This window comes from Mchenga conophoros, linkage group LG15, assembly GCF_057382185.1.
Source record: "Mchenga conophoros isolate Kocher_MC1m ecotype Shallow Benthic linkage group LG15, M_conophoros_male_GT1.1, whole genome shotgun sequence".
NCBI lineage: Eukaryota > Metazoa > Chordata > Actinopteri > Cichliformes > Cichlidae > Mchenga > Mchenga conophoros.
The window spans coordinates 42,599,377-42,626,175 of record NC_140540.1 but is presented as its reverse complement, the minus strand read 5'-3'; the positions used below and the strand labels follow the sequence as shown (position 1 = coordinate 42,626,175).

General features: G+C 46.3%; 2 protein-coding genes across 10 annotated transcripts in view; one reads left to right on the top strand and one right to left on the bottom strand.

The window, feature by feature from the left end:
• The window catches only part of zdbf2 (zinc finger, DBF-type containing 2), a 20,995-nt gene extending 1,134 nt beyond the window's left edge, over positions 1-19,861 (top strand). Inside the window, exons 2-11 of one of the 3 annotated variants that reach the window (XM_085246443.1) lie at positions 6,571-6,759; positions 8,475-8,509; positions 8,601-8,631; positions 8,717-8,813; positions 8,894-9,045; positions 15,642-16,182; positions 16,258-16,374; positions 16,449-16,795; positions 18,197-18,359; positions 18,431-19,861. In XM_085246443.1, the coding sequence (XP_085102569.1) occupies positions 8,488-8,509; positions 8,601-8,631; positions 8,717-8,813; positions 8,894-9,045; positions 15,642-16,182; positions 16,258-16,374; positions 16,449-16,795; positions 18,197-18,359; positions 18,431-19,219 (2,259 nt within the window). In that variant the 5' untranslated portion in view covers positions 6,571-6,759; positions 8,475-8,487 and the 3' untranslated portion in view covers positions 19,220-19,861. Of the gene's footprint in view, positions 1-3,464; positions 6,760-8,474; positions 8,510-8,600; positions 8,632-8,716; positions 8,814-8,893; positions 9,046-15,641; positions 16,183-16,257; positions 16,375-16,448; positions 16,796-18,196; positions 18,360-18,430 lie in introns of those variants that run through there. The other 2 variants (XM_085246444.1, XM_085246442.1) reach the window with 2 other exon arrangements.
• Positions 19,838-26,672, bottom strand: dytn (dystrotelin). 7 transcript variants are annotated; one of them, XM_085246448.1, is made up of 14 exons: positions 26,478-26,672; positions 25,423-25,448; positions 24,524-24,598; positions 22,777-22,975; positions 22,564-22,649; positions 22,222-22,439; positions 21,988-22,151; positions 21,802-21,913; positions 21,388-21,521; positions 21,151-21,310; positions 21,016-21,062; positions 20,737-20,878; positions 20,225-20,654; positions 19,838-19,962 (listed from the first exon to the last, which is right to left on the bottom strand). In XM_085246448.1, exons 1-14 carry the CDS (start codon positions 26,510-26,512, stop codon positions 19,838-19,840), a joined length of 1,953 nt encoding a protein of 650 aa, XP_085102574.1. In that variant the 5' UTR covers positions 26,513-26,672. The 7 variants fall into 7 exon arrangements, with proteins under 7 accessions (XP_085102574.1, XP_085102575.1, XP_085102576.1 ...); XM_085246449.1 differs by having other exon boundaries at positions 22,222-22,293; positions 22,360-22,439; positions 24,524-25,448; positions 26,478-26,497; XM_085246450.1 differs by having other exon boundaries at positions 24,520-25,448; positions 26,478-26,497.
• Positions 26,673-26,799: the final 127 nt, after the last annotated feature.

Below are 26,799 nucleotides of genomic sequence, written 5' to 3'. Positions count from 1 at the left end.
GCATCGCCTGTACTGCACTCACATATCCTCATGTATGGGACTCCTCCCCGCTGACATGGTGTGTAACTAGGGATGGGTATCGTTTAGGTTTTATCCGATACCGGTGCCAAACCGGTACTTTTGAAATGGTGCCGGTGCTTAAACGGTGCTCAAACCGGTGCTTAAAGAATGGAGAACACAAAATTGGTCCAAAAACCTCTCATGTTCAGCTGTTTTTTTGTAAAAAGATAACAATGTTAGCCTTTTCTGCAGCTATAGGGCATATATGGTATCACTCTTGGCTGGAAGCAGTGCTTAAACAATGGAAAAAACAAACTTTTTTTTTTCCCATCAAATATGAATTCTGCAAACATTAATCTCCTGCTAAAACCAGGCAAAGACCCTGTATATCCCTCAAGCTATCGTCCAATATCCCTTATAAACGTAGACCTTAAAATAATCTGCAAAGCTCTCTCAAAGAGACTGGAGAAAATAACCTCCCTCTTAATTCATCCTGACCAAACTGGTTTCATAAAAGGTAGGCACTCATCAACAAATACACGTAGATTACTTAATTTGATAGACTACTCATACAGTAAAAACCTAGAAACTACAATAGTCTCTTTAGACACAGAAAAAGCATTCGACAGAGTTAACTGGAAATTTCTATTTGCAACTTTACACAAATTTGGTTTTGGATCCTCTTTCATAAACTGGTTAAAAATATTATATAATTCCCCAACAGCTTGTGTTAGAACAAATGACCAGACATCCTCCAGCTTCTGTCTCTTGAGGGGCACCAGGCAGGGATGCCCACTCTCCCCTTCACTGTTTGCAATTTTTATTGAACCACTAGCAGCAGCAATTAGACAGAATTCAGTAATTAAGGGCATAAAATGCAAGAACGTGGAACATAAAATCAGCCTTTATGCGGATGATGTGTTACTCTTTCTCCAAGATTCACAAACCAATATCTCTGGGGTGATTGAATTGATAAACTCTTTTGCAAGAATATCAGATTACTCAATTAACTGGTCAAAATCTACAGTTCTACCGATTAATTGCTCCCTCCATAATTCCTCTTCTACACCACTGCAATCGGGAAATATAAAATATTTAGGTATTAATGTTTCTCCCAAGCTTGCAGATCTAACTAAATTAAACCATATCCCACTTTTAAAGAAGGTAGAAGATGATCTGGCTAGATGGAAATGTCTACCCATATCACTCATGGGAAGGGTTGCCGCTATAAAAATGATGGTCTTACCAAAAATAAATTATTTATTCTCAATGATCCCAACTAAACCGCCACAAGATTGGTTCAGATCTCTAGATTCATGTATGTCCAAATTCCTTTGGAAAAATAAACCCCCACGTATAAGCTTAAAAACACTACAAAAGACCAAGGATAAAGGAGGACTAGAACTGCCTAACTTTCAGCACTACTTCTTAGCCAACAGGCTTCAGTTTATCTCAGGATGGCTAAAACATACCCTCTTAGATGAACCTTGGCTAGATGTAGAACAAGCACTTTGCAATAATCTAGAGATCTCAGACCTACCATTTATCAGCTCAAACATCCAACGACATGAATGCTTTAAAAGCATCAACATCAGCGCTTCTCTGACAGCATGGTGGGAGTTTCTAAAATTGACAGCGTCTTCATTAATCCCATGCAAACGTACACCTATCTGGAACAACCCTGACATATTACAAAACAATAATATGATAAACTTTTCAGATTGGAGTGGTAAAGGAATCAAATATTTAGAACATATACTAGAAGGAACAGAATTTATTTCATTTGACAGACTAGTTACACAATATGGGATCAACAAGAAAAGATTTTTAGAATATCAACAAATTAAATCCATAGTAAAAAAGAAATTTAAACCGGGTCAAGTTGAACTACAAACACCACCAAGTGTGGTTCAATTTCTTACTCTTAAAACCCCCAAATTACTATCCAAAATATACAGAATGCTTTCTAAAACAGATGAATCAATATCACTTCCTATTGCAAAATGGGAAGCGGATTTATCAGTTAACTTAGACCTAAACTTCTGGTCTCAGATTTGCTTAAAAACCTTTCATCTAATTAGAAATCCCAGTCTTCAATTAATTCAATACAAAATATTACATAGAGTGCACTATACAGGTCATCGGATGTTCAAGATGGGCTTTACGTCTACCAACAACTGCTCACACTGCCAAACCAATTCACCGGACAATTATATCCACGCTCTTTGGTTCTGTCCACCAGTTCAGAAGTTTTGGCGCGAGATATGTGAAGACTTATCGAAGTGTCTGAAATGTAACATTCCAACTTCCCCCTTAGTGTGTTTGTTGGGCAGCTTAGATAATGTCACTTCAGAAAAGAATATCGCCCATATGGTTTTCACTGCCCTATGCATAGCCAAGAAAACAGTTCTCATGAACTGGAAAAATAAAAATAATCTTAATTCTAACCAATATAGAAATTATCTATTAGATTACATTAGTCTTGATACAGCCTCTGCCACCACATCAGATCAATTGCTCTGGGCTCCTTTGATCAGCTCCATCACCTAGTGGGGGTGGGGGGTCATAGTTTGGTCCCGCCTTCACTGTTGTGATTGGTGTGGGGGTAGGGACAGGCTTAGGGCGTCGGGGGGTTCCCCGGAGGCATTTTCCTTGGGGGGCTCAACCCGGGGTAGCGGTCATGTCCGGTTAGGGGCTCTGTTGGCTCTCAGGTGACTTGTTTCCTCGCGGCTGCGTGCAGCGGGACTAGGGGAGGGTCTGTGGTGACGGACGTGGGTTATTGACCTGGTAGCATGGCTGCCCCTGGGTGGGTCCGGGATGGGCGTGAGGTTCTGGGGGCGCTCCATCTCTGGGCTGGGGCCCGGGCCGGGCCTCGGGGGCTTGGGTCCTGGTTGGTGTGTTGCTGGGGTTGTGGGCGGGTGGGTGCATGGGGGCCCAGCCCTGGAGCAGGGTGCCGCCGGTGCATCGAGCCACCTGGGGGGCTCTTCAACTGGTGGGGAAGATTGTCACATCTTGCAGGAGCTTTCCTCTCCTCAGGGGCTCTCTCTACAGGAGGGGGAGATACAGGAGAGGTGGAGGAAGATCTCAGCCTGGGTGTTTATTGTCTTATGTAGTCTGGAAGAAGAGTGGATGGTGGGGTGGGTGCAGTTTTCTCTGTGGTGGGGTTGGGTGGACTGTCCTGGGCTCTGTGGGGCCGGGAGGCGCTGCTGCACTGGGCCCCGGTCTGGATGGGCCTGGGCCCCCTTTCCCTGGTGGGTCGCGGAGTATGGGGGTGCCTACTGGGGTCAGCGGGGGAGCTGGCCCCAGGGAGGGGTCACTTGCCCCTCCCTTCCTTCCCTCCCCATCTCCAGCTGCCTCCCTCTTCCCGCTCCACCACAACCACCCACACATGCAGGACCTTGGAGTAGGGGTATGTCACCAGGGTGCAGAGGAGACCCCCCCCCCCCCCCCCCCCCCGTCCCCTTCTGGCTGCCTCTGCCTCAATTTTATCCCACAACTTAGACATTCACATTACTCACACTCTCATTACACATACATATAGGATCTTGGGGGTGGGCACGATACACGGAATCCAAAGTACCATCAGGGTGTACACCCCACCCCTGGCGTCGTTGCCCACCTCTCAATGTTAAATACACGTAGAGATTGAGGGCCAGCAGGAGGGACCATGCGCTTACCTGCTGCTCTCTGGCAGGTAGCTCCATGCCCTCCTGGGTTTTAAATGCACCTTAGAACACACATGCATCAACACTACAATGAGCGGGTGGAGGGAGGTTTGGAGTTTTCTCTCACCCCCGTTCTCTGCGACCTGCTGGAGCGGGGGGGCTAGGAGGAGGAGTTGGCCGTCCGACTGCGGTCTGGAGTGTGGGGCCTCCCTGCTGCTGCGGAGTCGGGGCGGTCTGCCTCCCCCCACCGCAGGGAAAAGGGTAACACCACCTGGGTCTGGGTGCAGTTCCCCCCCTCCAGGGGCAAGGGTACCTAGACCCGGGGCTTAGAGTACGCTTGGGGAGTGTGATCATGTGTACAGCGTCTCTTTATGTCTGTCTCCACGTTGGTTGAGTGTGGAGTAAGTGTATATGAGAGCATGAGGGTGGGAATGGATGTTTGTATATGTGTGTGCCTGTATTTCTGTGTCTATATGTCAGGTTGGGTGTCAGGCGCCACCTCTCTGGGGACATCTTAGGCCCTCCAAGGTATGGAGGCCTATCTCCCCCTACCACCACTTCCCCTGCCAGTTGCGGACTTCCTCAGACATCGGTGCGTTGGTGGTTCTTTGTGTCCGGGGATGGGCGTCCAGGTACACGCCGGCTCACTCCTTGGCGGCCGCTTATCGGGGCCTGGAGCCTGGGGCTTGCTCGGGCCACTTCGGAGGTGGGGTGCCCCCGGCCTCTCGGCCTAGGGCTCGGTCACTCAGGCACGGCTGGCTGCCGGCGGAACTCACGGGCGCGTCACTGCAACTCCCCCTGGCTTCTGCTCCGCGGCTGCTGAGTGAGCCCTCATCTGGGACTCTCCTCAGCTCTTTCTGGGACAGTGGCGCGGCTGCCCCTCTGTTGGTCTTCCTTGGTCTCTTGTGTTCTGGGGGCCTCTGGATGTCTGGAGTTTTGATCTCCTCCATACCTGCTTCATGCCCTGGAGGACGGGGCTGTGGCCCCCCCACACCCTCTAGCAGATCATTACATGAAGGAACCTTTTAAAAAACAAAAAACAAACGCGTCCATGCTCACAGGTGTACACACGGGTGATCACAACCACAAACTCTGCCCGTTCTGTTGGTTTTTGGTTTTTGCCCTTCTCCCCCGTCCCTCTTCTCAGCTGTTTCTCTTTCCCTCTTTCTTTCTCCCCTTCTTTCCCCCAGTCAAGTCTGTCCCATATTCAGTAAGTGAAAATAAAATAAACAACAAAAGGTGAATCAAATGGACCATTATGGCAAGGCTGGGATGGTCAATTTGGTAAAGTAAATCCGTTGGGCATCTTTCTTTTCCTTTAGACAACAATCCTGATGGCAAAAGAGCCAAACGGGACAGACAAAAAAAAAAAAAAAAAAAAAAGAAAAAAAAAGGAAAAAACAAACTTTGTCCAAAAACCTCTCATGTTTAGCTGTTTTCCACTTTTTCTTTGGTCATTTTAGCCTTTTTGGCCAGGGTGAAGGGAGTATCTGCCATCAAACAAGAAGACAGCCGCATGTAACTACGAGGGTGTTTGCTAGTTCACCTTTCATGCATTAATGTAATAACGTGGTTAGCCTACTCAACCTAAATTACACACGAACAACTTTAAGCTACTCACCAGAGAAGAACGGCTGCTGCTGCATCATCATCCTCATCATTTCTGCTACACTGGCAGGGCTAGGGGCCAGGACTCTCCTCTTCGGGTTTTTGGGGGATGTTGCTAACTCCGGGTCCGATAACAGGCACCACACCCGCAGTAGATGTGCTCGGTGTGAGGTCTCGCAGCAAGCTATCAAATACGGTGCATTTCTCGGCTTTAAAAAAAAACGCTTTGCGTCGCCAGGTGTTTCATCAGATTCAAGGTGTTACCTCCTTTGACAGTATCACAGTATCAGCTTAAAGCACTTGTTGCAGGCTGCTGAGTTTGCATCTTTTGCTGTGAAGTACAGCCAGACTTTTGACCGCTTCGCCTTGGGCATTTTTAATCTGTAGCTCTGCTCTAAAAGAACGTACGTACCTGGCCCCACCCACTATCCTCGGAAACGTAAAATGATTGGCTAGAATCTAAAGCGCATCACAGCTCAGGGAAAAAAATCACCGAAATAAAGCACCGAAATGTGCGCTGCTTTTCGGTCTGGTCACTACCGTTTATGTCAGAACGGACACCGGTACCCATCCCTATGTGTAACAGGTCATGTGACCACGAGGCAGGAGTCAAAGGCCTCCTTAGGTACGTCTCTGAGCAGATGAATAGAGCTTCGTGAAGAGCCTCTGACATTCTACTGAAAGACGTCTGTTAACGTTAATGATCAGTTATCAGGGATCAGCTGTGACTCAGCAGGCGATCGTAATCTGAACATCACCTGATCCCAACCAGGTGTTCTGATCATGTACCATGGTGACGCAGCCAGGTAAGTCCCTGGTGCTGATGCTGTGTTGGTGTGTGTGTCTGACTGTATATGTGCAGTCAGATGGTTCCCGTGCCAACGGTATGCTTCCTTAACTTTAAATCAAACAGCTGCTGGCCCCGCCCACACCAGGCTGACCAAAGTGAGTGACAGAGAATAACAGCCAATGGGAGTACCTCATTCTGCAAGGGGGCGGGTTTACCAGTGTTCCTATTGGCCCGTGAAGCTCAGGTGGGCTGTCCTGTTGGCAGCTGTTAGAAGTGTTCACAGTTAAGAAACAGCTGTTTCAGGCTCTGTGACCTTTAACCTTAATAATTCCAACTCAACAGCCATATTACCTGTGAGCTGTGACATCACAAACCCTCACTAGGGCTGTACAAGCCCCGTCCTCACACAGCCAGTCACATTACTGAGCTGTGAGTGTGTATGATGCGATAAATAAGCACCCTCAGGTGTTTCCAACCTGGCTGCATAATGGACTGTCTGTGCTGCAGGTTTACCTGGACCAATCAGAGGCTTCCTGTCTCATGATCAGACAGGCCAGTGTGTTCCGCTGACTTCTGACCCATAATCAATCACTTCCCGTTTGTAGCTCCAGGCTCATGGACACACTCACCTTACCACTGGTTACAGCATGGAGCACTGTGACTGGAGAGAGAGGTCACTGACTGCACGTCCTCCAGGTGAGTACTGAAACCAGACACACACACCAGATGTTTCACATAGTCCCTCACAAACACACACAACTTCCACTCTGACGCCGCTGCGCCCGTACACGCCGCCATCTATCTATCTACAGTGGGGCAAAAAAGTATTTAGTCAGCCACCGATTGTGCAAGTTCCCCCACCTAAAATGATGACAGAGGTCAGTAATTTGCACCAGAGGTACACTTCAACTGTGAGAGACAGAATGTGAAAAAAAAATCCATGAATCCACATGGTAGGATTTGTAAAGAATTTATTCGTAAATTAGGGTGGAAAATAAGTATTTGGTCACCTCAAACAAGGAAAATCTCTGGCTCTCACAGACCTGTAACGTCTTCTGTAAGAAGCTTTTCTGTCCCTCACTCGTTACCTGTATGAATGGCACCTGTTTGAACTCATCATCTGTATAAAAGACACCTGTCCACAGCCTCAAACAGTCAGACTCCAAACTCCGCCATGGCCAAGACCAAAGAGCTTTCGAAGGACACCAGGAAAAGTATTGTAGACCTGCACCAGACTGGGAAGAGTGAATCTACAATAGGCAAGCAGCTTGGTGTGAAAAAAATCAACTGTGGGAGCAATCATCAGAAAATGGAAGACATACAAGACCACTGATAATCTCCCTCGATCTGGGGCTCCACGCAAGATCTCATCCCGTGGGGTCAAAATGATCATGAGAACGGTGAGCAAAGATCCCAGAACCACACGGGGGGACCTGGTGAATGACCTGCAGAGAGCTGGGACCAAAGTAACAAAGGTCACCATCAGTAACACACTACAACGGCAGGGAATCAAATCCCGCAGTGCCAGACGTGTTCCGCTGCTGAAGCCAGTGCATGTCCAGGCCCGTCTGAAGTTTGCCAGAGAGCACATGGATGATACAGCAGAGGATTGGGAGAATGTCATGTGGTCAGATGAAACCAAAGTAGAACTTTTTGGTATAAACTCAACTCGTCGTGTTTGGAGGAAGACGAATACTCAGTTGCATCCCAAGAACACCATACCTACTGTGAAGCATGGGGGTGGAAACATCATGCTATGGGGCTGTTTTTCTGCCAAGGGGACAGGACGACTGATCCGTGTTAAGGACAGAATGAATGGGGCCATGTATCGTGAGATTTTGAGCCAAAACCTCCTTCCATCAATGAGAACTTTGAAGATGAAACGAGGTTGGGTCTTCCAGCATTTGAAAGTCCTGGAGTGGCCTAGCCAGTCTCCAGACCTCAACCCCATAGAAAATCTGTGGCGGGAGTTGAAAGTCCGTGTTGCTCGGCGACAGCCCCAAAACATCACTGCTCTCGAGAAGATCTGCATGGAGGAATGGGCCAAAATACCAGCTACTGTGTGTGCAAACCTGGTAAAGACCTATAGTAAACGTTTGACCTCTGTTATTGCCAACAAAGGTTATGTTACAAAGTATTGAGTTGTATTTTTGTTATTGACCAAATACTTATTTTCCACCCTGATTTACCAATAAATTCTTTACAAATCCTACCATGTGGATTCATGCATTTTTTTTTCACATTCTGTCTCTCACAGTTGAAGTGTACCTCTGGTGCAAATTACTGACCTCTGTCATCATTTTAAGTGGGGGAACTTGCACAATCGGTGGCTGACTAAATACTTTTTTGCCCCACTGTACCTGCGTGTGTGCTGACAGCTACAGGTGTGACTCTCACCTGTTTGTTTTCAGATCTCCAGTCAGGATGTCCGACTCCTCTGATGAAGGTAGAACACACACACACACACACACACACACACACACACACACACACACACACACAGGTGATATCTGTCTCACACTGTGTGTTTCTTTCAGATGACCAGAGGAAGGCTGAGCCTACCAGCAGGTGAGTGTACCTGTGCAGGAGCGTTCAGCTTCTGTATCAGAGATAGGTGAGATAGGTGTGGTCACATGTGTTGTTTGTGTGACAGGATGTGGGCGGAGCCTCAGCCTGGCCCATCCAGGTGTCAGCCCAGCAGACAGGGTTACTGTGGTTACTGCAGAGTCCTGTACAGGAACCTGGACCAGGTATGCACACACGTCACAGGAGAACCTGAACGTGCCCTTAGGTCATGTGACTCTCTGATCACGTTGTGTGTCTTTTCCAGCACCTGTCCAGTCTCAGACACCTGGATTCAGTCCGGGCGTCCTCCAGAGGCTCAGGGTCCACCTCAGCAAGCGGCAGAAACAGACTGACTCTGCTGGAGCGCTTCCTCGAGGACGTTCTGCAGCACCACCCACATCGCTACGACGACCCCAGGTAACCCACATAGATGCACCTGTGACAGTCTTAACCTGTGTGTTCATATGAAAGGGGCGGAGCTGGCACCATGTGACAGAACACGATCCCCGTGAGTGTCACCTGCTACAAACATGACACTATCAGAGGATTAAAACCCTACCAGTGAAATATTCTGAGAATTAATGTCTATGACTGCACACCAGTACTGTCACTGTCAGCTGATTAGACATGTGACCGTCCTGTCTCCGTGACAGCGAGCCGGCTAAACAAAAAGAGCTGTTATAAGCTAACATTAGGCCACCTCCTGTTAGGCTCGAGTGTCCTAAAAATTACGCTTTCCCTCAGTTTGATTACTTCCTCACATCCTACAACTTTGTCCAACAAACTTAGATCTACTTCAAAGACAAATTCATTAATGCAAACTAAAAACAGCTAACGGGATTAAGTGAGCAAAACACTTACCCACGGAAAATTTCAGGATAGCCTCAGTATCGCTGTCAGCAGTGAGCTTCTCTGACTCACATCGTTTTCAGCCTGTTCCAGAGTAAATAAAGGTGGGGGCTTCTCACATAGACAGCTGAGGTAAACGGAGGGAAAAACTCCACAGTGGCTCCAGTAGTAGAAACTCACTGTGGTTATTATGTGGTATATGGGATCTCTCTTGGATGACTGAAATATGTTTGTTTTTCTGTATTTTCAGTCTCACCTTCCCTCTCCTCTCCTTTTATCATCTGTCCGCTGTTACCCTGGTAACATGGGACCCTGGTAACAGTGGCCAGAGCTTTGTGACTGGTTTGCCAGACACCAAATATTCTAGCGCAGGGGTAGGCAACCTTTCTGATGGCGAGTGCCATTTAAAATTTCCTCAGAGGTCAGTGTGCCATATGATTGCATTAGCAATCAACTTAATAACGCTCTATATTAACAGTTACACACTATATACAGGGTGGGCCATTTATACGGATACACCGTAACAACATGGGAATGGTTGGTGATATTAAAGTCCTGTTTGTGGCACATTAGTATATGTGAGGGGGGCAAACTCCTCAAGATGGGTGGTGACCATGGTGGCCATTTAGAAGTCGGCCATCGTGGATACAACTTTTGTTTTTTCAATCCGGTTGTTCAGTCTGACGTCACTAGCCGTGTCTGGGTCTAAACTCCGCTGCAGGTCCATATATCAAACGATCACTGTGGCATTACTGAGAGTTGAAAAACTGTCTAAAGTCTTTCATCTTTAATAAAATGATCAGCGTTATGCTCTACCAGGTGTAACAATTGAGTTTAACATCCAGGCATCCATAAAAACGGAATTTATGACATTTAACGGAGTTAGAAGTTAGCAGGGAGTTAGCTCGCTAGCTTCTATCTAAATACAATATAGCATGTCCTGACTGCAGGGTTTTGGAAACAAATTAAAACGTACAGCTCTGCTATCACTTCCAACATAAATGAAGACAGAAAACTAAACAGCAGTGACGTTTGTAGGGTTACTGAAGTTGGGCTAGCTGGTATATAATGATGTGCTACGTGACCGCTAGCGACATAGCTATGTTAGCATAATATAAACAAGCTAACTTTTTTTTTCCACTCGATAAAAGTTAACGTGAGTTTTCTCGGTGGTCAGAAACAAATGTAATCGCATGGCAGGATGCTGTAAAAGGACCAAACTTCAGCCAGGAGAACAACTGAGATAATCCATCCACAATACGAGGTTAGTCATTCATATACTGCTGCATGGGCTGGGCTGTAGTTACATCCTAAGGTTTTAAAAACTGAGCTTAAATAAATGATTAGCGGTAATAAAAGCCGAGGGAGGTCAACAGGGATCACTGACTGTTTTAGGAGCTTTTTGAGATCAAATAGAAGAAAATACATAACATTAAACATGTTAACAACACAAAAGCCATATTAAACGCAGACTACTTTAGACCCGGAAGTAGGATTCGTCGCGTCATCACTGAACAACCGGATAGGAAGAGGGCCATGTGACACATCAGACTTATTGGTAATGTCACAAGAAAAACAATGGTGTGCTTGGTTTCAACGTAACGTAACATAACACGCCATTGATGGCCGACTTCTAAATGGCCACCATGGTCACCACCCATCTTGAGGAGTTTGCCCCGTCACATATACTAATGTGCCAGAAACAGGACTTTAATATCACCAACCATTCCCATGTTATTACGGTGTATCCATATAAATGGCCCACCCTGTAGAACCACTTTATAGAATTATTTTTGTTCGCAGATGTTGGCAGCTATCAGCGAATAGTTATCAGCTATTTTGAAACAAAAAAAGACACTTTTTATCCATAACAAGAACTCCATAACAGCAAATGGACTGTACAACAGAAAATACAAATGCTATATATGGTCTCCTCACAAGAATGATAAGAAAACTAAGCCAATATGGCATGTCTGTTAATACAGAGACACACATGTTAGTGTGATCTCTGGTCTCCCAGGCACAGGTCTCTGAGTGTCCAGCATTCAGAGGCTACCTGAGGACACTCATGTGAGAGAAAATCTGCTCACACAGATATGTAGAGCCAAATACTGTCAATAAGGCCTCTGCAATGTTCTGAAGACAGTTAAACTTGTCAGGTAGTGATGTCCAGCAGGTGAACATGCAGCTCCATGAACACGCACAGCTGTGGATTCCAGCTGCTTCGATGTTGCATTAACTGGCATTACCTCAGCCAGTTAATGTGAGACAAATCCAGCTGCTCATTAAAGATTTCTGGTTTGATCAGAAAATAAAACATTGGTCCAAACACCTGAAAGTCCCAAAAATGCATTGTGTCTCGAGTCTACGGATGTATCCATGTATCTCCGTGGTGCTGATGCTGTGCTGAGCAGAAAGCTCCTGAAGCTTTTGAAATGTCAGAATGTGGAAAGCTAACAACGTCCCTCTCACCAGTAAGTTATTTTTAGCAGCCCGGGCATTTTGACTAAAGACCGGCCCACCAGGTATTAAAGCCATAAAGCCTTTGAATGAAAACAAACGCTGTGGTGACAGTGATGTACAGTCTTGTTGGTATATGTATGATTTCTATACATTTTACATCAGATAAAAACTTTGGTTGTAAGCTTCAGATAATTATTTAATAACAACCAGACATTTTAAATGACAATAAGGAAGTATTTCTTTGTGCCCCCCTCTCCCTGTTAATGCCCTACCTGCCCCCCTGGCAACACTTTGCTAGATCCGCCCCTGCACAGTTACCAGCTGTCAGCTGCTTAGAAAAGGATCCTGGTGTTATTTATCTCTCAGAAACAGTTCATAACTTCAACTCATTCATGTCACCTAAAAGGTAAACCTGTTTCTCCATCACCTGTTCAGCTCTGATGGTTCAGTAAGGACGTCTCCTGGTTTCATCTTCATGTTTCCCTCTCACCACATATCCAAACCGACATCATGACCAGCAGCTTTACAGCTGTGGCTCCAGCAAACATCAGCTGATACTAGAAATTAATATTAAATAAATTCTAACAACAGCTGATCAAGCTTAAACGTGCTGTTGTTGTTTACAGCGACATCTGCTGGTTTCCTCTTTCTGGCGCAAAGTGGGCGATAAACAAACAAGAGAGAAAAGCCGATCAGCTGATCACTGATCAGTTTCATGATTAAAGTAGCAACAGGAGAGAGAATGAGAGGAGAAGGCTGTATCCCAGTTCAGGGTCTGCAGCCTTAACGATCCTCAAGGGCCGCGTACTCAAAGACCGCTAAGGCCGGAAGTGCGAGGCTTGTGAAATGGGACGGTCTAGCCTCCGTCGCGCTGCCCAGGTTGCCTAGCAACCATGATACTAACAGCTGGAAACGTGTCATACAGCTTTGTTTGACAGAAATGAAGGAGAAAATCTTTTGTTCATTTGTTTGTTTCTACATGAGCTTTGATCATTCTCTGTAAGATTAAGCTCAGCTATTGAACGGCGTATATTTTAAAGTAAAGGCTTTAGTACAAACGTCATATCACATAATTTTGCCAACACGTGGCCAACAGTAATGTTTAATGTTCTTCGTTATTAAACATTTGCACATAAAGAAGTGACGTCATATTCAGCACTTACTTAAAGTTTACTCTTCGGGCGCCCCTCATCCGCCGTTTATTTTCGGCAAAATTATCCACACCCACCGCCGCGCTATGCATTCTGGGATATGTTGGGCCACGAAGTCTACACCGCCACATCCTTAAAATTCAGGGAAATGAAGGACGCATTTGAGGGCTGCATTTCGAGCAGCCTTTGAATTGGGACAGCCTTCGTCGTGTCGCTGTGACGTAATCAGCCTTAAAGTGCGGCCTTTAAGGCTGCAGACCCTGAATTGGGATACAGCTGAAGAGGCAGCTGTGCAGCAAAGACAGAATAACTCCACCTTTGTGTCTTTTTTCATTCTAGCTGAAGTCCAGGACAAACTGCGTCCCCTCTCAGCTCAACATGAAACGCGTAATATTTTGCGGGAGGATTCCGTCTTTTTACGGGACGGTTGGCAACTATACTAACTAACCTTATGAATTAAATAAAGTTCAACATCAGTAACATCATAGCACCCACCCAGCTGTATAGAAACTCCGTCATGCTAGCTGGTAGCAGTACGAGTTATTGTAACTGACTTTAAAAAGTCAGTATAAGGAAAATAAACTCCACCTGAACTTGGTTTATATCTGACCAGATAGACTGCAGGTCATAACTTCTTACCTGAAGGTCAGTTCACCTGACGCTGGTGAAATATTAGTGTGTCATGTATTTGTTCACGACATTTTTCTGATGGGCAAAAGTATTGATATCATGATGAACAAGGGTGGTGATTCTTATGACTTTGTGTATATAATTTGGCATTTTGTACAAATGTATGCTGATAATACAAACATGATATCATTTCATTCATTTCAAAGGTTTATTTGCATGACGCACAAACAGAGACAATTGAACGGTACAAATGTGTTGTGCATGACACGAATTCAAACGTGGTGCAGATGTGTGTCACATGTTGATCTGGCTGTAGGCTGTGGCACTTGGCCAGAGGTGGCGCTGGTTGATTCGAGTCCATGTTGGTGCACACAAAGTAAACTGCACGCTTTAGTTGTGAAGCAAAAACGCTGAAACCGGAGAAATACAACGTGCGAGCGGAACGATAACGACGACTAGAGTCTCCTGATCGTTTACTCTTGCTGTCCTGTGAACGACATCGGCGTGGTATTACTTGTTTGCTGTTTTCGCGATCGCGTCGCGCATGAGGATATCACCAGGTAAACTCGCCACATTTTTAAACATTTTGTTGTTCAACAGCATCAAGACTGACTGAGTGTGTTTGAGATAACCTCACAAGTGTCACAGATGACACATTTGGCGTTTTTTTGCTGGTCTGTAGGTAGCAGCTCCTGAAACGCAAGTCTGCCACACATCTGTTCGACCAACGCCAGTTGATCTAAACGCCAGTTGATCTAAACGCCAGTTGATCTGGAACACCGGCGGCCGCCTCGGGTCTCTCCTCGTCCTGCCTCCGATCACCCTCATCCACGTGCTGGCCTCCACCACTTGTTAATTTTACTGAATCTGTGGAAGCTCCGCGATGCCACCACCAAACAACTGAGTTATTTTTACACACCGGCCAGCATCTGGCCAATCCACCACCTTTCATTGTTTATACCGTTACAAAAAAAAATTAAAAAATAATCATCGGGTCACCGATGGCCAGTCCAGCTATGGCCGTGCCATCAGTTAACCCTTCGCGTGCCAACTGTGGCACGCGTGCCTAGGGTTGCCGACCCCTGTTCTAGTGGATGAGAAAAGAGTCACTCTGAGGCTAACAAAGATTTGAACGTGTACATGAAGCTGAGCATCAGGACAGACCACACAGTGACTAACCTCATGTTGCTGATGGATGATCTCAGATGAAGTTTGGGCTGTTCTCAGTATCTTTTCATTTGCATTTGCCCATCAGGAACTCTCACATAAACTTTTATTGAGGGGGGAAAGTTAGCTGTGTCGTCCAGCTTCACTGTGCTAATGTGTTTATATTACCATAGCTCTGTAGGTAGAACACCAATATACCTTGAGGGCCGGTGTCCTGCAGGTTTTAGATCCCACCCTGGGTCTACACAGCTGAATCAAATGATTAGTTCATTACCAGGCCTCTGGAGAACTGCAAGACATGTTGAGGAGGTAATTCAGCCATTTGAATCAGCTGTGTTGGATCACGGACACATCTAAAAACTGGGGGGAGTTGGGGGCCCCTGACCTAGGGTGACTGAAGGTGGACCACCTTCAGTCACCCTACAAACATCACTGCTGTTTAGTTTTCTGTCTTCATTTATGGGACTTCTTTTAACTCCCTGCTAACCTCTAGCTACATGAAACTTAATAAATCCTGTTTCTTATGGATCCCTGGAAGTTAGAGTTTACAACAGTCTGCACCCTGAGACAGCTAATCACACAAGACTTAGGAGGTAGACACCCCAGTAATAAGTGAACTACCTTCATTGTAAATCCACAGTCACCCCTGAAGTTACCTGGATAGGACAGGTAGCTTCAGGGTTTCATAGCGCAGACCTCTGACAACTCAAACAAACCTGTTTATTTACCTGTCCAATTGTTTGTCCGCCTCAGGCCGTCTCACACTGACCTCCCATCAGTTTCCACCCCCCCATTGCCAAAAGCGGAGCTCGATGAAGTCCGTTTGTCCGACAACAGCCAGTCTCAAGGTACCCGGGAATGCCTGCCCAGCTCTGATGACGCTTCCTGTCACCCAGCCCGTCCGATGGAAGAAGATGATGCCTGCAGCCAGTCAGGCGACAGAGTGGGCCAGGAGAGGCTGTCTGTACCTATAAGAGAGCAGGACGAAGGCATCATTGATCACACCCACTCTCCTTACCGCAGAGCGCCGGCCTCTCAGTTGGAGACTCCGCCCCCTGTCCATAGGAAAGCCCATAGGAAGACGAACAGGAGGAAAACCAGTGAGTCCTCGTCCTCCTCGCAGCGCCCTGGAGGTCCAGGCCATGGCCCCCAACCCCACCTGACCCCCACAGACCACAGGCCTGGTCCAGGTGAGAGGCCCTGGCTCACCTGGCAGAGGGAGAGGAGGGAGGCCCACAGAGAGGATGCATTCTCCTCAGGCCACACGGACCCTCTGGACCAGACCATCGAGGAGGTTAGTTCCTGTTCCAGTACACTGATGGTTCCCAGGTGGACTTCCTGTCAACCAGTCTCTCTGTTCCACCCGCAGGTGATTCAAAGGTGCTGTTATGGCGCCATTTCCTGCCAAGATGATACAGACAGCTTCCAGCTAAGCCTCCCTGTTTCCATGGAAACACCGAGTGAAGACTGGGACTCGCCTGTGCAGGTACCTGTGGGTCCAGGGAAGAATTGGGCGTGTCCTGACAAGCGCAGACACTGATCACTGATGTCACCTTGCAGGTGGTTTTGCAACGAGCGCGAACTCTCAGTGACACACCTGCGCAGGTGAGTCAGGCGGAGGGGCGGGACCTCTGCCATCTGATGGACACGCAGGTGGACGTGGAAGATAGAGTGTACTCACAGCAGCTGCACTTTGCCCTCCACGGGCCGGGTGACAGGACGGAGGAGGGGTTCTGGACCCTACCCATCGAGGAGGTGAGGCCCGCCCCGGAGCGTATCCCAGAATCCTTCAGGGGGAAGACCTGGACCCAAATCCAGCAGGAGGACGAGGAGAAGGTGGAGAGGCTGGTGAGACAGTTCAGGCGTGGGCGCTTCATCTGCTACTTCGACACAGAGTCCCTCGCCAGGTGAGCCAGAACCTGCCAATATTACAATCCACAGGAAACAAGAAGTCAGCTGAGCTTACATAAAGCTAGTTGAGCTTACCTGACAGGGCTCTAGAGTGCGACCAGTTTGGTTGCAAATGCGACCTAATTTCTCAAAGGTGCGACAAAAAAAAATCCTAGGTTCAAGTAAAAAAAAAAAAGTCTCCGCAACTCTGAAAGTCTCTGTGTGGCCAACAACAGACAACATTATGCCCATATCGTGGTCCAAACCAATCAGAGATAGTCAAGGTCGGGACCTCTCAGGTGCCCATGCACAAGGTAAGGTGTTCAGATATTGAGATGTTCAGTTCAAAACCTTTGAGGCACTTAATTTTGACTTTCTTTTAATTTTATATATCTTAAGATATTTTAAGTTTAAATTTCAGCTCAGTGAAGCACTTTAAGCACAAGAACTTTTTCTGCACCGTATTTTTAGGACTATAAAGCACACTTAAAATCCTTTAATTTCCTCAAAAGTGTGCCTTATGTATGAATTCTGGTTGTGCTTACTGACCACAAAACGATTTTATGTACACGGCGCTCAAAGATCTGTGAAAATGGTTCAGCATCTCTTTGGTAAGCTATGAAGCCGCACCGCTTGATAGATTGTTGGAGCACAGCTGCTACCACAGTCAGGAGCCTCGTGTAGTGATACGCACTGTGCTTCAGCATAATATTACCGTATTGTGTGTGTATAAGGACCCCAAAATGGCTCCTGTTAAGAGACATGCTTACGACATGGATTTCAAACTCTTATCAGTCACGCAGGAATAGAGCAGCTGAGAGAATTCAACATTAATGAATCAATGATACAGAAGTAGAGGAAGCAAGAAGAATGAGTTAAGTAAAGTTTATTAAAGACTTATCTGACTGGTTTCGCTTAATGCGCCTTATAAACCCGTGCACCTTATGGTCTGAAAAATACGGTAACTTATCTTTCTTGTAGAAATGTGCTCCAAATAAAGAACTTTGTGTTGACAAGATTGTTAGTTAATCACTTACAAATCAATATTGTCTGTATGGACAGCAGTTAAAAACAAAGTGAACATGTAAAGCTGCGGCGTTAAGCGATGTGGTTGAAAAATTTGTGTGCACGTAACTTTTGTTACTTTTGTTGTTAGGTGCACCAGTGCAGCCATGGCAAAACGTTAGTCTAGAGACCTGCCTGAGTCTCCTTAAGTTTGCAGTTTGAGTTAGGTAGTAAAAGTAGCCAATAACATCCTGGTTAAAGATGTCCTGGATTAAGATACTTCAGGTATAAGAGCTGAAGTGGTCGCTGTCACGCAACTTTTCCACTAAAACGAGGTTTTTATTCTGCGGGTAATCCATGTTCAGGTCGTAAATCACACCCATGACTCTCTCTGCTGATGTCATCAAACTCAGGTATGGTAGGCGGAGCCAGAAAATGAAGGGGGATGCTGAACCCGAGGAGGTGGAGCCAGATGCAGGTATGCTACCCCTGCTGGACCCAGACGAGGGGGACTATGTGTATATGAGAAGAAGGAGGGGAAGGAGGCGGAGCTTCAGACTGGCATCAAGGTGTCAGGTGAGTCGTGTGACTTAGAGCGCTGTCAGTTCCTGCAAAAGAACAAGGTCTCATCTGCACTGTTCCTGCAGGTGGTGAAGGTCAGTCACAGCACTCAGACAGTCCGATTGGTCGTTCCCGCCGTGCATCAGCTATCCCCTGAGGCCCCACCCATCGACTACCCACAAGCCAATCCAGAGGCAGCTGAGAGGACACCTGTGCCAACGTGGCGTTCTCTCCCTTCGTCGTACTCCAGCATCTTCACACCTGTACAGCCACGCACTTCGCTGGTCTACCTACTCTCCTCCCCATCAGGCTCCGCCCCCAACCGCATGTCAGCGTTAGGCTCCACCCACAAACGCTGCAGAAAGAAACGGCGCCCGCTGGAGCAGCAGGGGTTAAAGGTCAAATACAAACGACTTCCTGTCCGGTTCTACGACCCCGCCTCCAACCGTATCCTCAAGAACCCACCCAGAGGCCTCCTATGGCGCAGAGGCTCCACCCCCTCTGGGCCACCGCCGCCCTGTGTTCGTCAGCTGTTCAGGAGTCTGAGCCCGGACCTGAACACTGATAGAACGCCCACAGAGGTCAAAGGTCACAGCAGCAGCCTTTTGCTAAGCACGCTAAGCAGGGACTCTGCTCAGTCCGACATAACTCAGGCTCCGCCCCTCAACAGGCTGTCAGAGAGCAGAAGAGGGGCTAGAAGGGAGAGGGCACTCCCTCCAGCCTCCCAGATACAAACCAGGGGTCAGGCCACACCCCTTCACCCAAGGAGGGAGGGGCTGCGCCGGGCTGGACCTGGCAGGAAACCCCCAATCTCTGCAGGCCCCGCCCCCTTACTGTCATCACGCCGGAGGAGGGGCCGCAGGTCGCGGCGATAGCTGATTTTCAAAATGAAGTCTTATTTTTCATGAAACCTGATGGTGCTGGTTATTGATGGGTTATTGATCAGTTATTCTTGGATAATGTAGCCTTTAATTAGGCTGTTAGAAGTGTATGGAAGCCTGCTGGTGCCAATTTTAAAATGAAAACTGAATCCATTTATCATTTTTACTGTGTTTGTAGTACGACTTGCCTGTCCAGGTGTGTTTTAAATGCCAGGTTTGTTTTGGCCATAATGATGTTTTCAAATCTGATTGTTTTAAAATGTTAATTTTTAAAGTTAAAAATCTAAATATAAAGTTTAATCTGTCCATTTTGAAGAGCTTTTATTGTTTTAATTTAATTATTTTAAAGTTTTATTTGGGAAGCATTGGAATAAAAATTATGAATGGATTTTATTTATTGTGTGTAAACAAAATTCGGATGAAATGTTAAAAAAATATGACAAAAGAAATTTCATGTTTTATTTAAATTCATGTTTGTAAAACATCACATGAAACATGACGACTTGATGATGATCCTGGCAGCTTCACGTCTCCATAGAAACACGTTATGTTTTGGTAACTTTTCTACAGGTGAACTTTGATACTTTTTGTATCTGTGCATTTATTTAATGTTTAAATAAAGTTTTCTAAGCTGGACGAATCAGCTGGTGAGTTTGTTTCCATAGCGTCGACCAGGTGGAGCATCGAGTCTCCCACCTGCTCAGCAGCCTGCAGAAGCTCCGCCCTCGTCCTCTCACCTGGACACAGAGTTAGAAACATGATGTAACATTAATTTTAGTGTTTGAAGGACAAAGTTATCAAAGAGATGAAGAAGAAAGGACTTGTGCTAACTGGCTTGGCAAAGAGACTGAGCTGGAAAGGATATGCAGCAGGTGTAAATGATGCACTGACTGTTACAGGTACTGACTGTCAGGTGTGTGCTCACCTGATAGGTGAGTCTGACCTTAGGCAGTCATTTCCGTTTCCTTCTGCAGTCTCAGTCACCTGTCTGTGCCTCACCTGTCTGAGTCCACCTGTGTGTCTCCAGCGCAGCCTTCAGTCGTTCTACAGTCCCCTGCAGCAGCGTCTCTGAACTACGTGGCCCATGTTCCTCCTCTTCTTCAGACAGACTGTTTCGTTCTCCTTGTAGCTCCGCCTCCTCAGGGCCATGCTGTAGCTCTACTGGATGATGTGGAGACATGCGACCTGCAGACTCCTCACAGTCTCCATCAGGTGAGGGAGGTGAGCCCTGGTGGATTGTGGGAGATGTTTGAGTTTGAAGTTCTTCCTGGCTCCACTCATCCTCTATCTCCTCTTCCTCCTCTGTTTCTTCTTCTGTGCTTTTCAGAGTGTCAGAAGTTGGCGTGATGGTTCCTCTTTCTGTGTTCTCCGTGTTGGCACTGTTTGGCATGTTGCTGGCGTGTTGTTGAGCCTCCATCTTGTTCAGAGCCTGAAGAACAACATTTTCAGCTACAACTAATAGAAGGCACCTCAGCAGTCATCAGCCAATCACTCCGCCCACATCCACTCACCTGTGTGAGCATGCCCTGCAGTTGAGCATTGTACCGCGTCAATGTTTCCACAGTAACTTCCATCTCAGAGCACCTTTCCTCCAGGATGCCCTGCTCGGATTGGACAGTGAGCCGAAACGTTTGGAGCTCCTGCTCCAACAGCCTGATGGGGAAAAACAAACAAACAAACAAACAAACAACATAAGGTAGAATACTAAAACAAAACAAGATAAAAAGAAACAAACAAACATAAACACGAGGCTGATAAAACCATCTGGCTCTGTTTTTCTTTGTTCTCACCATCGGTCCCTCTGTAGGTTCTTCACGTCTGTCAGCAACGCCACTGTCTTCAACGCCAAACACACACAGTCACATGACTGTTGCTATTACATAATTTTTATGACATCACAGTACACAGTGAGTTCATCACGTCACCTGCTGACTGGACGTGTCCTCATTCGTCTGCAGAGATTTACACGAAGAAGAGCAGTGAGGAGGAGGAGCCTCTGAGGCGGCATGTGAAACACCCCTCTCAGAGGAGGGGCTGTGAGACGAGCCAGCCAATCGTGTTGAGGCATCAGAAGCAGGTGGTGCTCTGAGGGGAAAAGAAATGTAATTATAATAAGATACCTAACGAGGGGGGGTCGTATTATGAAAGTGTTATTTTCACACCTGTTCTCCGTCTCGCTTGGCTCCTCCCACATTAGGACCCTCTTCCAATTAGCTTCTCTCTGAGTGTGTCGCCGTGGCAGCAAGGCGTGATGAGCACTGCGCACCAACGAGGTTAGAGACTCTCTCCAGGTGGGCTGGTATAGAATGACAACTGAACTGAACAGGTTATTACGTCTTCTACAAGCGTTACCCCTCCATGTGCACCTGTGGGGATTTACCCCTCGCTTCCTCTCTGCGTCCTCTTACCTGTCAGGCTTTCACCTATTACTCCTGTTACCTTTGTCTCCTGTCACCTGTTCCTCTTACCTGTACTGTTAAATGAGTTCTTACCTGTGCCCCCTGATACCTGTTCTGTTCCCTGAGCTTCTTGATACCTGTTCTGTTCCCTGTGCTTCCGGTTACGTGTGTTCTTACCTGCTTGCAGAACTCGAGCACTGGATGGTGGGTTTTGTGTTTCCTGGTCTGGCGGTCAGTCAGGAAGCAGCTCTGACACACATGGACGTTCACACACTTCATACATCGATACCTGAATACACAGGTAAATCTTCGTCACACATCTGGACCGTGTTTACCCAGTTTCCAGTTTAAAATGTACATCACCTGAGCCCAGTGAAGGGGCGGGTCTTACAGATGTGACAGCGAACGTTGTGCTGGACGCTCTGACTGGCTGACAGCCGGTACAGAGTGGATAACCATAGCAACAGGCATGGCTCACTCTGCAGCCATGACAACAGATGATGCTTGCTCACCGTTGGGGTCAACACCTATAAACACACATAACATGTTAACCATGACGATGGCCAATCACAGCCAGGTGTGCGTTTGTGTTCTCACCCCTTTAAAACACGACTGAACCGCCGCCTCCAAATCGTCAAACACGACTTCCTCCTGAACTGCCGCAGGAACCTGAAAACACACGTTACAGAGAGCAGCAGCAGAGGCATGTTGGGAAATGTAGTGTGAGCTTTTTACCTGGATGAGGTCCATCAGCAAACACCTGAGTCCAGGCTTGCTGATGGATCCTGAAGGGGTTGTCGAGACCTGCAGCAGACCTGAAAACACCCGAGCTTTATTCTACAGGGCTGTGCATTTTATTGTGAAGGGCTGTACATTTTATTGTGAAGTGCTGTGCATTTTATTGTGAAGGCCTGTTATAGAGCAGTGTATTGTCCTCACCTCTGTACTTTAGCAGCAGGTTATCTGAGGACAGAGCGATAAGAGCAGTTTGAAGAGAGCGAGCTGAAACTTCATCGGACTGACTGCTGCAGCACACACACACGCACACGCACACACACGCGCACACACGCACACAGATTGTTACTCTGACTGGGTGCAGTCCTGTTAGTACTATGAGCACTACAAGTAATGTGATACTGTGAGTACACTGACCGGTCAAACAACCTGAACATCAGACTGCATGTCTCCTCGGTAGCTGCTGCAGTCACATGAAATGGCACGTCCTGTGATGCGCTGTGGAACATCCTGTTCAGAGCGCAGGTCACTTCCTGTCTGCTCATTGCGACGTCACTCTGAGCTCCACCCCCCGAGTGGAGAGCCGCTGTGACGTGTCGCACCAACACGGTGTCCACTAGAAACAGACAGCGATGTCACCGTAACATCTGAACATGTACAGGTCAGAGGTGAGCTCATGAAGTCAGCTGACTCTCAGGGCATACGTGCCAACCCTCCCGATTTTACTGGGAGAATCCCGAATTTCAGTGCCCCTCCCGAAAATCTCCCGGAGCCACCATTCTCCCGAATTTCTCCTGATTTTCCACCAAAACAAAATGAAAACAAAAATGAAAAACCATATCCCTGAATTCATAGCGCGGCCCAGCCAATTCCAGTTTCCAAAAATGGTAAATGGACCGGCTTATATAGCGCTTTTCTACTCATCTGAGCACTCAAAGCGCTTTACACAACTAGTGCATTCACCCATTCACACAAGCACATCTTTCTAAGTGCTTCATAGCTAACATTCACACACATTCATACTCCGATGGATGCATCGGAGAGCAATTTGGGGTTAATATCTTGCCCAAGGATATTTGGCACATAGACTAGGGGAAGCCAGGAATCGAACCACCAACCTTCCGATCAGTGGATGACCTGCTCTACCACCTGAGCTACAGCCATCCCACCAATGGCGGCAGCTACTTAGTTTTAACATTACTCTTATTACTCTTTCTGGGTTGCAAAATAAACTTTTAGCATATTTTCAGGCGAGAATGTAGCTGTGTAAATTTCAAATATCTAAGCCGGCGAGAACAGTAAACTCCCGGCAGATCGTTTTCAAACCCCAGCGGTCTTTGGCTACTCAGGTTAAACGTGATATATAAGGCACACAGATAACCTAAAAATGTTATTGTTTGACTTTTTTCAGTGTTTTATTTGTTCCTGAGTAAATCGGTTTGGCTGAGATTAAAGTTATTAGATTAGATTAAATAAAACTGTATTAATCCCTCGGGAGGGTTCCTCTCAGGGTTTTCACACAGCTGAATAAACGTCAAACAGAAAACTGATGAAAAAGAAGCGTGAGATGGTCGAGAAGTTATGTCAGCGTCCGGTTATATTTAGGTAGCAAGGAGCAGAAGGCAGAGTTTCACTCCACTGAGAAAGCTCGTGACATATTTTTGAGGGCTAGACCGGCACAGTCGCTCACTTCTGGCCTACCTGGCTTTCAGGGTACCCGGCCCACTTAGACCATGAAGGCCGGGTTCTCAGGTGGATGCAGCCTCTGAATTTGGACAGCCCCGGCTGGGGGACAGTAATAACTTACTTTAAATACAATTTTAAATAAGTAAACACTGTGAAATTCAAGTTTTCTGTATATGTATACCTAACCTCCCCCCTTTATGGAATGTCTCCCTAATTCTCAGGTCTCAAGGTTGGCAAGTATGTCTCAGGGTCAGTGTTAGAGCTGAACATCTGACTGTACAAGAGTACACGCAGTGCTACACAGAGTACATTAAGTGTACTGCAGTATATGTATAGTACTCTGTGTAGCACATGTACTGCAGTACATGTGCTACACAGAGTACTATACATATACTGCAGTACATTTACTACACAGAGTACAGTACATATACTGCAGTACATGTGGTACAGAGAATACACTCAGTGCACTGTTACCCACGGCAACAGAGTCTCTGCAGAGCCTGGAGCTTCATGGCAGTTCTGTAGCCCGATGGACAGATTTGATTGAAACTCTCTGATAAACAGGAAGCAAACATCTGGAAACACTGGGGAACATAAACATCTGGAAACGCTGGTGAACATAACATTTGTGTGAACTTCATCGTCTCTGTGTCAATGCTCAGGTTCATGTACATCAGGCTTCATTTTCTTCTTACTCTTTGTACATATATGTATTGTTTGTTTGATTGATTGATTGATTGATTTGATTGATTAGCATTCAAATATCTCAGTGAAGCCAGAACAAAGATCTACCACAAAGCAAGAAAGCACGAGACAAGGCTAATCAAAAGGTACTGGCTGAAGCATTTGCTTATTACGCCAACCCTTTTAACAAAAGATCTTTTTGCATGCAGCTCCTGTACACAGGGCTCAAAGCAAATAATAAAACAAAGCAAAAACAAAACAAACAAACAAACAAGGAAAAAAACAAAAATAACAACAACATGTATTTGTGTGTACAAATACATGAAAGTAAGCCGTTTGTAGTGAAGATGTTTGAGTCTTATGATGACCATCAGCACTGTCAAAGGATCTCATTCAGACTGCTATCAGAGCTCCTCCATCCTCCCTGAACTCAGGCTCACCTGTCAGGCAGCACTCAGGGATCATCTTACACAAACACCCTGCTCTGAATACATAATTGAAGACAGTGTGACACTTTACTTTCAGGATGTTGATCTTAACGAACAGAACAAAGAACAGACATATTTCTATTCTGTCTCTATTTGCTTTCTGTTTGCTGTCATCTCCTCACACACAGGCTTTTGTTTTTTAAACATGTAGTTGAACCTGAGCTCAGCGGGTTTCAGGTTTCACTGAACAGTGAGGCGATCTTACCGATGGAGTCTGGATCCATGATGAGTCTGAAACACAGAATAAGCTCATTGTTGATCAGTGAGCAGCTCTTTGTGTTTCATTCAGAACATGATTATTGCCAGTGATTAATGATTGATCACGATTAAAGTTACAGTTTAATTCAACAGAGAAAAGAAACTTTAGTAACTTCAGTGTGTTTTAAAGTGCTGACTGTTTGTTTAGTTTCATGAATGATACTTTAAGTCATTCATGTATGAATTTATGTTTTATGAAGTTCACAGAGACTCAGACTTACTAACCTCTAACTAAAAGGCTGTTCCAAAGTATTCACATTACATCCATCAGTAATCAGATTACAGGTATGTGGTTACTGTGTTACAGAGGTTCAGTTATATTTGCGCACTGGGGGGATAGAAATAAATAAATAAAAACAGAGCAAACAAACTTGTGTTTCAGATGGGTGGAGATGTGAGAATCATCAGTGCCACCGAGCAGGCAAGGAAACTCTGCAGAACTCAAACTACTAAAGTTTTGATCGTTCAAATATCATCACAATACTTAAACAGATGAGTTCTAACACTGCTGTCTTCCATGTTTCCTCTCTGATCATCCTCACTGGATTACTGCAAAACTGTACTGCACATGCTGTGAATAGAAAGCACAGAGTTCATGCTGCTCTGCTGTGTCGTGGTGTTTATGGAGATGTGAGGTCAGAGTGAATCTCACATTAGTTATAGATTATGAAACAAAAACAGTGACACTCGGTCAGGAACTCATCAAGGAACGAGCGCAGATCTTTAAATGCTCTCATGATTTCAGCACCAGAATAAACCGAGGATCAGACTTTGGGCTCAGCAGGAGGAGTAGACAGGAAGCAGGTCAGTGACCATGGTAACTGAGTCAGACTTTAGCGTTCTTTGTTTTCTAGGCTAACCCTGCTCCTGGATCAGCACAGATACTCTGGACTGTGGTGGACTCTTGTCTCATCCATGAGGAGGAGGAAGAGAGTTTGTCAGTGAGAACCATAGAAACAAAGACAGACAGAGACAGTAGAGTCTAAGTAGACACAGACTCACCTCCGTTCACTCTGTCCCAGTTGAAACCCAAGCATTGGCTGCTGAAGACACAAAGTGAAGCTGCTGATGGATGAAGGTTTCAGGTGTCAGCACACCTGCTAATCACCTGCTGCCTGTGGACCAATCCGCAGCCAGCAGAGTGTGACATCAGCTGCTTGCCAGAGCTTCATGATTTATTTAATCTCCGACTAACGATTCCCAGCCAGTCACAGCTTTAGTCATGCATTCTGAGCTTCTGACATGAGAGGGCGCCAAAACCCAGCCATCAGCCTTTGGTGAAGCTCAGAGACATTTATGAATGTCTGCCAGAGAAACTGAGAAG

Bases quoted from the DNA above. Each gene is read 5' to 3' on its own strand.
- dytn (XM_085246445.1), bottom strand. From the start codon at position 24,719: ATGTACATGAACCTGAGCATTGACACAGAGACGATGAAGTTCACACAA. The intron at 21,311-21,387 runs GTGTGAAAATAA...TTTTCCCCTCAG, and splicing joins CCAAGCGAGACGGAGAACAG to AGCACCACCTGCTTCTGATG. The intron at 21,063-21,150 runs GTGACGTGATGA...TTGGCGTTGAAG, and splicing joins AGGACACGTCCAGTCAGCAG to ACAGTGGCGTTGCTGACAGA.